General features: G+C 36.6%; 1 protein-coding gene across 1 annotated transcript; it reads left to right on the plus strand.

Annotated features, from left to right (window-relative positions):
• The first annotated feature begins 748 nt into the window (after positions 1–748).
• LOC135111117 (ER lumen protein-retaining receptor 2-like) lies at positions 749–9,217 on the plus strand. Its single transcript, XM_064024085.1, has 6 exons — positions 749–931; positions 3,448–3,548; positions 4,953–5,111; positions 5,744–5,890; positions 6,991–7,096; positions 7,934–9,217. Exons 1-6 carry the CDS (start codon positions 841–843, stop codon positions 7,966–7,968), a joined length of 639 nt encoding a protein of 212 aa, XP_063880155.1. The 5' UTR covers positions 749–840; the 3' UTR covers positions 7,969–9,217.
• The last annotated feature ends 2,139 nt before the right edge of the window (positions 9,218–11,356 follow it).

Below are 11,356 nucleotides of genomic sequence, written 5' to 3' on the forward strand. Positions count from 1 at the left end.
ATGGCAGTTCAATATGGCGGTGCTGGCTTCAAGATCATGACGCCTTACAGTCTCCATATTGGCATGGTCCTCCCCAGTGTCAACTCCAGCTGTCTCGAACGCGCGTGAAGTTATCGAGCATCTGGCATCACAAAATATTATAAACTATTTTGTATTCCACGTGCATATTATTTTTTCTTTGGGTTTCTTATCATTCCATATATTTTATAGTCATAATAACGTGGGATGACGTATGGAATATATGACATCATGTTGATACCGAAAACACCTTTTTTTTTCATATAATATGGTACAGCAGATAGGGCGATAACCTCTCGGTATATTCAGTTGACGCACTGCAGTTTTTAGTACTGTGCTTACTTTTGACTTATGTTTGTTAAGAACATAAAAATAAAAAAAAGGGAAAAAAAAATTCCAGTCTCGCCATCTAGACACAAATATATGGATGAGTAGATAGATGCTGGTGAAATTGATGCTATTTCGATGACATGTAGTTATAACATACAGAAAGAAATACTAGATATAAATTATGTCAACAAAGCATAGTATATACAATAAATAAATATCATTAACCCACCTGCCACACACATACACACGCACATCCCACACACACACACGAATAGAAACAAATACATACATTTCACAGACACCAGCTTACGATGTACACATAAAAAAAAAATCAAACAAAATATATAAAATCATCCCATTAATATATATATAGTGAACAGCAAATGTGTCATCCCGCCACAGACACACGTACACACAAACACACACACGAACAGGGAGACACGGCCACGTCACTAGCACAGCCAGGCGCACCACCACACCGCGGCCTTCACCATGAACATTTTTAGGCTTGCAGGGGACATTTCCCACCTCCTGGCCATCATCATCTTGCTCCTCAAGATATGGACGAGCAGGTCATGTGCAGGTATGAGGATATGAGGTGTAATTGTGTGTATATGAAGGAATAAATGTGGCCGCCCGGTTTGTTTACAATGTTGGGCCGCCACCTGACCCTTGACAGCCCAGCCTCACTGCTCCTATTCCCCTCCCACAACCCAAAGAACGATGTTTCACCCTTTTATTCAGTCAGTAGTCTAAAGCCACGAGTGCTGTTGTCCTTTGATCATTATATCCGTCGTAGTGTGCGAAATATGTACTACCGAGGGCTGGTTCCCCGTGGCCTGACGTGCCTACACTCAAGACAAAGCAGTGGTCATGATTGTTTTGGATTACTGCTGTTTGGTCCATTGCTGACCACGTAGGTGTGACTGTCCCCTTGGCTTAGATCTTTAAAGCACTTGTTTGAGTGGTTGTGTGGTGGACTATCTGGAAATGAGGCTTTCGTGACTGATGAAGGTGGTGAAGGGTATGTTGTAAGTAAGCAGAGTGCGACAAAAGGTAAACATGACAGGTGGCAGTGTTGATCTTCAGCTTACTACAAAAGGTGAATCTGTAGTGGACATTGGTAACTGATTGGCTGGAGCAGTGGCACCATGTGACTGGTCAGATATCTGAAGACACAAATGGCATTTTGACATAAGTGCAGTCATATTCCATAGCTGTGTAACCAACTGCACTCATTTCCACTGTGTTTTGTGTTTTCTTTAGTATTAAATCCTCTAATCTGCCAAGAATTTTTTACTTGTCAGGTTTTGCTAGAGTTTTTAGTACATTCCTCAATCTCAAGGGGATTTGAGTGACAGAAAACACTAAACATGTGAAAATATGGAATGTTGCTTGTCAAATACACTAATGCACACAACCCTACTTATGAACAATAAGTATAGTGTAATTCCAGTGTTTTCTTTAGTTTTACTGCAGTTTCATACAATATATAACACAAAGATTTAGCTGTTCCCATGTTTTGGCATCATTTGAAGATTTTGAATCCTTGTATCACCTGTCAAAAATCAGTAGTAGTATTAGTAACAATTTTTAGAGAAATGACTGAACTGTCTTACCATTCCATCTCGTACAATACTAATACTGACACTTGCAAGCACTCATACCTTCCACACACTATATGGGACTGGAACAGGCTTCTTCATCTTATTTTAGATATTGGCAGAATAGACTTGTTCCCCAAACAACTACACACTCATTTATCATAACAACATCTCAGTACAAACAGACACACTTGATTCACTTCCCTCCCTTGAACACTTAGCTCCCCCTTCCTAGCCACCAGCTAACTCAAATATGTGTTATCCACCAATTCTGGTGCCCAACACATCAAATACTGTATTTGGATTCAGATTCTTATCATAGGATGATCACTGCCTCTTACAAATATGATGTTCTGATAATATGTAGACAGAGAAGTTTCCAAGGACACTGCAGGAATCATACATGAGCCAGCATGTAACTGGCTTTCTTGTCCATTAACCTCCAAGTTGCCACCCACAGCATCACTGTGGGTGGCAGTGGCAGTGGTTCAGTCCCTACTTGAAGTGTCATTTAACTGGTATCATTGTGGGGTGGTGGCAGCAGCCCAGTCCTGCTGCATTACAGACCTCTCTGTGGCTTGCTTCAGGCCATCCCCATGTTAACCCTTATAACCCTAGAGGCCAAAAAAATTGGCCCAACTGTCAAAACCTGTAAGGCCAATATTTTAGCTTGGTTTGAATCTCCTGGTCTATGCTGAGCTTGATGTATGTTTTAGTTGAGTCGATGCATCCTGTATCCAGCCCTACTATTGGCCCATCACCTCCACCAGCTGGTGCAGCCTACCAATCACAGGACAGCTTTTTATTATGAGATAAAGTAAACACATTGCTTTGCCCGTGAGTGAGTGTGGTGGTGGTATACTTATTATATGATCATATTTCAGTGATTCATAGTTTAAATAACTAATAATTACATATCTTTACAGTTACATGAGTGTTTCAGGGACCATGTATCTATACATAACAGACAAGACAGTGCTGTTTTACGTCTAGGTCACACAAAAATACAAAACATGTTTTTCATGTTCTTGGCCAGATTTAATGTTGTATTTCATTATTGTTTGTGATTATCCATGATATTTTTTCTTTCATTTATGTTTGCATCTTAAGAAAACATAGACACGAAGGTTTCATTTAATGTATAATTATCTACGTTTTGTTTAATAAAGTGTATTTTTACATAAGCATCAAATGTGAGTGTATTGGCCATTACATCTATGTTTTTTTATGCCCATATTCCAAACACACTGTTTACATTTTGTCCTGGATCATAATGGTTAAGGTTTTAATGTCCCAGTTTACAGCATGACCTGGAGGCAAACTGACCCCCTTGTCAGACACAATTCATTTAAGAACATTGCACATTAGTGTGACCTAACTGTACAACATACAATGAAAAAACATTAATGGCCACAGATACGAGTACATAGTTTCCTGAGATATTTCAATCACACTGAAGTTGCAATTTCATAATGTTATTTCTTCTTACTTTCAGGCATATCCGGGAAATCTCAAGTCATGTTTGCAATCACTTACACTGCCCGTTATTTGGACCTCTTGACAAACTTCATATCACTTTACAACTCGACAATGAAGGTATTTGTGTCCTCTTATACAAGTTGTTCTTTTCAGCTTCTAGTAATCTTGTATCTTCTGGGTTCTATGTGAACATCATCTCCATCTAGTTCCTTTACTCTTCAAAATCCTGCTCACTGCCATAAAATCTTTCCCTTTCCTTTCTTTCCTCTAGGATTGGAATTATCCATCTTAGCAACCCTTCCTTATTCAATAAATCTCTTGGGCTTGGGATGATCTTTGTTATTCTTTGTACCCTTTCTGTTTTCCATATATCTTTCATATTGTTTGGTGACCTTAGACCAGTTCTATTCAGACATTGATATGACATATTTCTTTATCACCTCACTCAGTTGGGGCATTTGCTATGGTCTGGAAAAACTGTCAGATTCACCAGCCAACTGAATTTTACATGTAAAGGTTGGTCAGCTGAGAAAAATCTTATCGTCATTTGTGTGTTATCAAACCATTGTGTCTCCCAACGTCTTCGCTGAGTTGCCACTTGTCTGTTTACATCCTGTCTTCCAGTGTTTTCCCTGAGTTGCTGCTTTGTTCTTTGGAAATACAACCCATCCTTTCACACCTTGGTTCTACTTTCCTGATATGTTCATGCAATCATCCACAACACATGTATAGATTGGGGATTTATAACAGCACTACAAACTTATATCTCCCGCCTTGGGTTTGTTGGGTGTTTTGGAGAAGTTGGCATGTCTGATATCAGCCAGTCCTTTAGTTTCTGCATGGTTTCGGCTATCACAATATCCTGTCAGCACAAATAATACTTGCTTTACTCTTTTGGGGATTTGCCAGATAAAACATTAGTCCCTGTAGAAACCAGTGGAAAATATTTCAAACTAAATATGTTGCAGGAGAATAGAAATAAGTGTGAAAACACTGAGAGCCTAGTTGCGAGTATTTAGCTTATAATAACAGTTCTGTAGAATGTGCACCACCAGATTCCATGGATACTGTTAGCATAAAAACTTAGGAACAGTGTTTTATAGCATTTAAGTACAGTGCATCAAGAGGTGTCATGAGAGGCAGTTTTAGAATATGCTTCTCCAAGAGAACTGTGGGAGCATTGACCAACCCCCAACATTAAAACAGCTGGCGATCACTGGCAACTCAGCCCATAGTGAACACCCTAGTTGAATGCCATTTTTATTTTTCTCAGTGCTTGGTCATCTGCATTTGTATTTATCTATCTGTATGAGTATCATTTGAGAATGTGCTTTCTGCTAGTGGCTAAATGAAAATATATTACTTGATCTAATTTCCCTTCTTATTCAAGTACCAACTATGGAATTAGAAAATAGTTATTGCTGTATTGTTTTCAGAGGGTTTGGTATGCAGAGGACTATGTAAGATGGAAAGATACTAATCCAACTAAACAATGGTGACATGTGATGACTTTTCTTTCAGGTTATTTTCCTTGCCGCCTCCTACGCAACATTGTACCTGATCTATGTGCGCTTCAAGGCCACCTATGACCACAACCACGATACTTTCCGTGTGGAGTTCTTGCTCATCCCTACAGTTATCCTGTCTGTTCTCATCAACCATGACTTTTCACCACTAGAGGTACGTTTATCCTTCTTGATACATTTTTTGTGAATAGTTTTGGAAAATGGGAGATGATTTAATTTATGATAGTACAGTAGAAATGTTTTTATTTAATGTGGAGATTAATTAATAAGGAGTGCCATGTGAGGACGATTCAGTTCATCTAATCTCATTTTGTATTTGTTGCTTCCTTTGTATTCATGTTTGTTGCACTCCCTAAACAAGCACTCCCATAAAAAGCAAGAAGAAACCAAGGGTTTTATTCATACAAAGGTACTTAATGAAGAAAATCTTGTACTTTTCCATTATATTAATTTTAATTGAAGTAAAATTGTTTTTGTACAATACATTTAATAGTGTATTGTACTATCAATCAATGTCTATAAAGAATGTAATTCATTTGCTAACAAAATTAGAATTTGCATTTATAATTGATTTATTTAAAAAGAAAACTAATAAAGCAAATTGTGGTGTGATGGAAAAATCATGAAATGTTCATTAGGCTTAGGCCACAGTGAGTCATTGGTAAAGGAGATGGAGATTAGCACAAGTATGAATCACAACTATCAGTATTTCTTATTCTTAGTATTAGTGGCTATGATGCATGCAATAAATTGTGCTTTAGTTAAATAAATTTCTTTTATCCATAGATCCTGTGGACATTCAGTATTTACCTTGAGTCAGTTGCAATCCTGCCTCAGCTGTTCATGGTGTCCAAGACTGGAGAAGCAGAGAGTATAACGTCACATTACTTGTTTGCTCTGGGGTCTTACCGAGCCCTCTACATTGTCAACTGGGTAAGTCTGGAAACCCTTCTTAGAAACAGTTTATACCACTGTTTTTACTAATTCATAAATATTATAGCATCAGTCTTTATTGTAACTTAAATCAAGCAGTTGTACTCAATTCCTGCTAGTTTGGAGTCAGTCTTTGCAACAAGTACTTTATTATTTAGCTGTGATTTCTGGTTTTGCACACATAAATTTAGTCCTTGTAACATGTTTTCAACGCAGTATAAATCCTTCTTTGTTGAGTTTTCTGGGTCTCCACTTCACAACAATTGATAGGAATTTCATCTCAAAGTGAACAGTGAACCACTGATATGTAGGAATATTTCATTATTCTGTTGCCATATGAGCCTTTCAGGCACTCAATCACCACACATTATATAGATACATGTGCAACTGTTAAAGGTGATAAATGAAATTTATCATGTGTTTAAGGTAAAAACTGAATGTGAATGATAGAGAAAGTAATGTGTCAGTTTTTTTAAAGGAGTGACGTATAGACCATAGAGCCCTTTTAAATGATGCCGCCTTGGTGGTGCCACCTTATATTTGCAGTGATTCAGACATGGCTGTGCTACCATGTCTGGCAGTGTGTCCAAATTTGTGATGGTGAGGCAAGGTGTTTTTGTGTTCAGCCAAGCTGGTGGCACCACCTTATGTTTACATGGAAATTAATGGATGAGACACAACTTTCAGTGCAGCCAAATGTGTAGACCATGACTGCAGAAGTGGAGGCAGAAAAATAATTTATGTTTGTGTCCACATTGGTCAGCTGATCTTGTAAACACTCCAGTATTGCTCCAGTTTTGCCTAAACCTACAACCAGACCCAAGTGCATTGCATATCTGTCCAATTTCTCCCATTGCATGTTTTTTTTTTTTTTTTTTTTTTTTTTCTCCAGGCTGGTATCTATAAGTGAAGCTGTCATTAGATATTACAACCTCAGTCTAGTCACCACCCTAGAAGTAACACTTTTCTACTTTAACTACTACTGTCATATCAGTAGAGAAGTAAAACTGCATTTCATCAAATGATTCTTTTATTGTTTTCATGAAATGAAAATTAGACTTAAAATTCTCAAAATTGTATGAGAAACTTTTTTTTTACAGATTTACAGGTATTATGCTGAAGGATTTTATGATCTGATTGCTATTGTGGCTGGAGTTGTTCAGACAGTCCTCTACTGTGACTTCTTCTACTTGTATATTACTAAAGGTGAGAGAACCATTCATCAGAAGTACTTAACTGTCATCAGTAGTTAATATATCTTATTTCAGTATATGGCACATTATTTTGTACTAATGTTAGTATTAAAAGATTGTTTCTTACAGGAAAATTATGACATGGATAACAATATTACTAGTATTAATTTTATGCTACAACAGTACCTACTGTAACTTTATGCAACCTAGCTTTGTAAGACATTCAACAAGGAGCATTTCATATTGATAGTCTTGCAGTTAAACATGGAGTGCCATAATGGAAAGTGCTTATCCTCAAAAGTAAGATTGTGAAGCGGAACCAGCCATGCCCATTTTATCTCAGAATTTTAAAATTGTATAGATGAATAATTGACCTCATACCTTTACTACTGCTAAAGGGAATGACATATCCTACATTAACATTGTTGCACTTTATAATGTTTGTTGTAATTGCTAGCTTTTGGGAGCATTTGCCTCTTTTTTTGCTTTCCTTAACAGATTTTACTGAAAAGGGTCAACAGGAAATTGTGTTTGTTCATGAAATGCAATAAGCAGTTTAAAAGACTAAGGGAAAAAGGGTTAATGCCAAAAGTTTGTGAAAGTTGATGTAATCAAAGAACAGTTTGTTATCATACCTCTGTTATTTTAAGTAAAAAAAAATTCAGTATTACATACCCTAATAATTTGATAATAGATGGGTATTTTCTTAAGAAATGTTAATTCAGTAATGGTGTAACAAATGATAGATTTTTTCATATTCTTTGAAGAAAGAACTTCACATCCATCAGTGAAGATAGTGATGGTAAGGAAATAACATAATGAAGTTTTCAATCTTTTTCTTCATTTGCAGTCCTGCAAGGAAAGAAGCTTCAACTACCAGCCTAAGACAGAGGTGTTTGTCAGTGTTACTGCCTCACCTCAACCTACTGTAGGAGCCACCAACACTTGCCACATCACTCACTGTTTCATCTGGCTTGCCCATCTGTTAGCTGGAATAGTTTAGTGCTGATATTTACTTTTTTCTTGTTGATAAGCTACCTATATTTATCATTTTCATATAAATTAACCATAATTTTGATAGTGATGTCAGTTTGGCACTGTTACAAGGAGAGTAATATCTGCTTTGTTTTGCCCATCTTAATGAGAGGCTCCATCGTTTCATTGGTATTTAAGTTGTGTTTGGTAGGGATACATAATTTTGAAAAAAATTAATGAAAAGAGAAGCATATATCTATCAAGGTTGTGACTTGAAAAAGTAATCTGCTGTGTTGAACCTGGCTTTGAAGAACCTTACGTTGGAGAACCTGCAAGGTAGAGGTAGTGACGTGGCTGGTGGCTGGCTCAACTCGCACAAGCACTGAATTCAGTGAACACCTCTCTCTCATTATAAAGAACTGACAACATCATATACAAAACATTTTTTTAACTGAAGTTTTAGAAGCACCAGGTGTGTATGTCAGATGTAAAATGCGAGTGACAAGATACTTATGCTTACAAAGAATTATGGAAAATGGTGTTTTAAATGGAAATTATTTTCATACAGTCAGTCTCTTTCAAGTGAGTGTGGCTTTAAGAAGTTCTTTGCTGTGGTAAGGTTACAGTACTACAGAACAAGTCTTTGGTTACTGCTGGATATTGGTTTTTGAAGATAATCTTGAGTTCATGCCATGATGTTAAAAATTTCCATCTAAAGACATTGGCCTTCATAAATCCTGTTATTGAGGATGAAGGACACTTCCAGGATGCTATTGTGGTAACTAAATGTCTTGTTTTCATGGCTTTTATTTACATGCTAAAAAATGGAAACCATTCTTGCATGTATTGTGTGGATGTTCTTTATATTACTTTGTTAGTGCTTTACTTGATAAGTAGGGAAACCAATGAAGAAAGGGAAAATATTGTCATTTCAAACAGGATATTTTTTCTACCACATGACACTGCCAGTCATAGTTGAAGGCAATAAAATATTTACTTCATTAGATGTTAAGGATGAAAAATTTGAACAATAAATATGATGTAGCAATATTGTCCCTTAGACTTATTGCTTTCCTGTTCTGTCTAGTATGTAACAAAAGTTGCAGTCAGCAAATTCAAACACTGTGGTCATTAAAGTTTGTACCATATATATAGACTTTCTCTTTGTTTTATTTTTCTCAATAGTTATAATTTCTGTTGGAGTTTATGTGAAGAACTAGTTACAAAAGTCTTCATGTAACTTGAGGTACAAGAAAACTTCCATGTTTTCCATGATTTTGTATCCTGCAAATTCAGATGGTCATAGATTTAATTAGTCATTCTGCTGGGCATTTCATAATGTGCAAAGAAAAGAGTAATGTAGATACACCAAAAGATAGTTTAGCATGTATCACTCAGATACTTCCAAATAATTCATTATGGAATGCCTGGTCTTGCAGTTAAGTGTCATTGAAATTATACCTGGGAAGGCTGATATTATATTTGTCTGCCATTAGCAGACAGTTTTCCGGAATATGTAAAGTATAACAAAATCTCAACTAAATTTGAAATATAAAAAGAGGAAATGGCATGTGGTTATCTTTGTTTCTTTTGCCTTTTGCCTTGTAAGAGTCCATTCATCCTTTGTCATGATTTGTAGAACCACTTTTTGTCCACATTGCCAGTATTACCTTGTCTAGCTGCTACCCAGAGTACTTGGTGATATCTAGATACGGTTCTTAGAACAATTGCTGGTCCACCATGTAAATACTGGAGAGTGGGCTGAGTATGTATTTTGTCTTGGCTAGGGTGGCTACATTGTATACATACATAGTCTTCCACTTTTTTTTTTATTATTTTTAATTAATTATTACTTCTTTTTTTTTTTTAAGGTTTAACTTAAGGATTTAGCTGATGCATGGATACCACCTGCGATGGATTAAAATTTATGCCAGCCAAGCAAGAAAAGGCAGATCGGATTGCTGGTTTCACGTTCCTGCTGGGTGAAGATCTCACAAGCTAAATGAGATTCGCACTTGTCTGTGTTTGGTGCAACATACAAATGAATATAAGAAAATAGGGCTACTGTTTATCATACTTGCGAACTTGTTTCAACTACTAAGTGCTTACAAATTATTACCCTAATTCATATGAGTGCTGATGTATCGCTGAATGATATCAATTGAGAAGCAAAACGTGAGCATAATTAGAGCGTAAAACTGTGACAAGCGGCTACCCCACGTTGGGATGCATATATAGCTTCCTTGGAGGAGAGACCACAGTCTGCGCTAGTGTGGGAGGTACTCACCCAAAATATTACACCTTGGAGGCCTCCATAGAGAGCAATCCTGCCGTTTATCATTATATATATATATATATATATATATATATATATATATATATATATATATATATATATATATATATATATATATATATATATATATATATATATAATCATCGTATGTAAAACTTATCTAATACTCAGAGTTTACGTCACAGCCAGTCAGCAACTACAACTTCCCCTACAGGTATAGCGAGTGCCGTGTGTGAAGCGTGCCTGTTCTTAATATTGATCTTGCTACCTCTTTTGCGGTGTCGGCTGTCATGATAAGCGCTCTCGGGAGGCCGCTGACCCCCTCGAGCATGTTGCAATGGATTCTTATGATATAGTGACTGCTCGTGTATCTCTTCTGCTTCTTGTAACATATTTTCTTAACCTACGAGTATGTATAGTTCTCTCTCTCCCTCTCTCTGGAAGTAGTTGAATTTTTGAGGTTTACTGAACAACATGTATATCAGAGATCTTTTCAATTAATGTTCGCACTCGAGATGCAACCTTTTTTGTACTTTTTTTTTTGTCATGCAGTGTTAAATTTTGTAATGAGAGAGAGAGAGAGAGAGAGAGAGACTATAACTGTCTGTTATGCGTATGCATATCTCATGAGCCGAATTACAATGATCACTGTCGCAAGATCATCACTATCTTCATCTTCATTTGAGTCCACTGTTGCAGAAAAGGCACATTTTTTAACACACACATCAAGAGAAGTTTGTTTACATATTAGTTACTCAGTTCATATTCATTAATTTTGACAAGATTTTGTTGTAGAGTCCCACGCATGCGCAATCAAATCCCATAGTATTGCCAACTGCGCGAAATATCTCTTCAAAACTACTTGGCGAGACTGACATATTTTGAAATATGTAAACATCAAACTATGATCAAAATATATATACATACTATTTTTAAACACATTTTTCACGTAAGAATGAATAACTCGGGGTTGCATCTCAGTTGGCAGGGTGAGGACCGCAG

The sequence above is a fragment of the Scylla paramamosain genome, chromosome 21, assembly GCF_035594125.1.
Source record: "Scylla paramamosain isolate STU-SP2022 chromosome 21, ASM3559412v1, whole genome shotgun sequence".
Lineage (NCBI taxonomy): Eukaryota > Metazoa > Arthropoda > Malacostraca > Decapoda > Portunidae > Scylla > Scylla paramamosain.

Excerpts from the sequence above, each read along its gene's own strand:
- LOC135111117 (XM_064024085.1), top strand. The coding sequence starts at position 841 with ATGAACATTTTTAGGCTTGCAGGGGACATTTCCCACCTCCTGGCCATC. Across the intron at positions 932-3,447 it reads GACGAGCAGGTCATGTGCAG|GCATATCCGGGAAATCTCAA; the intron begins GTATGAGGATAT and ends TCTTACTTTCAG. Across the intron at positions 3,549-4,952 it reads TTTACAACTCGACAATGAAG|GTTATTTTCCTTGCCGCCTC; the intron begins GTATTTGTGTCC and ends CTTTTCTTTCAG.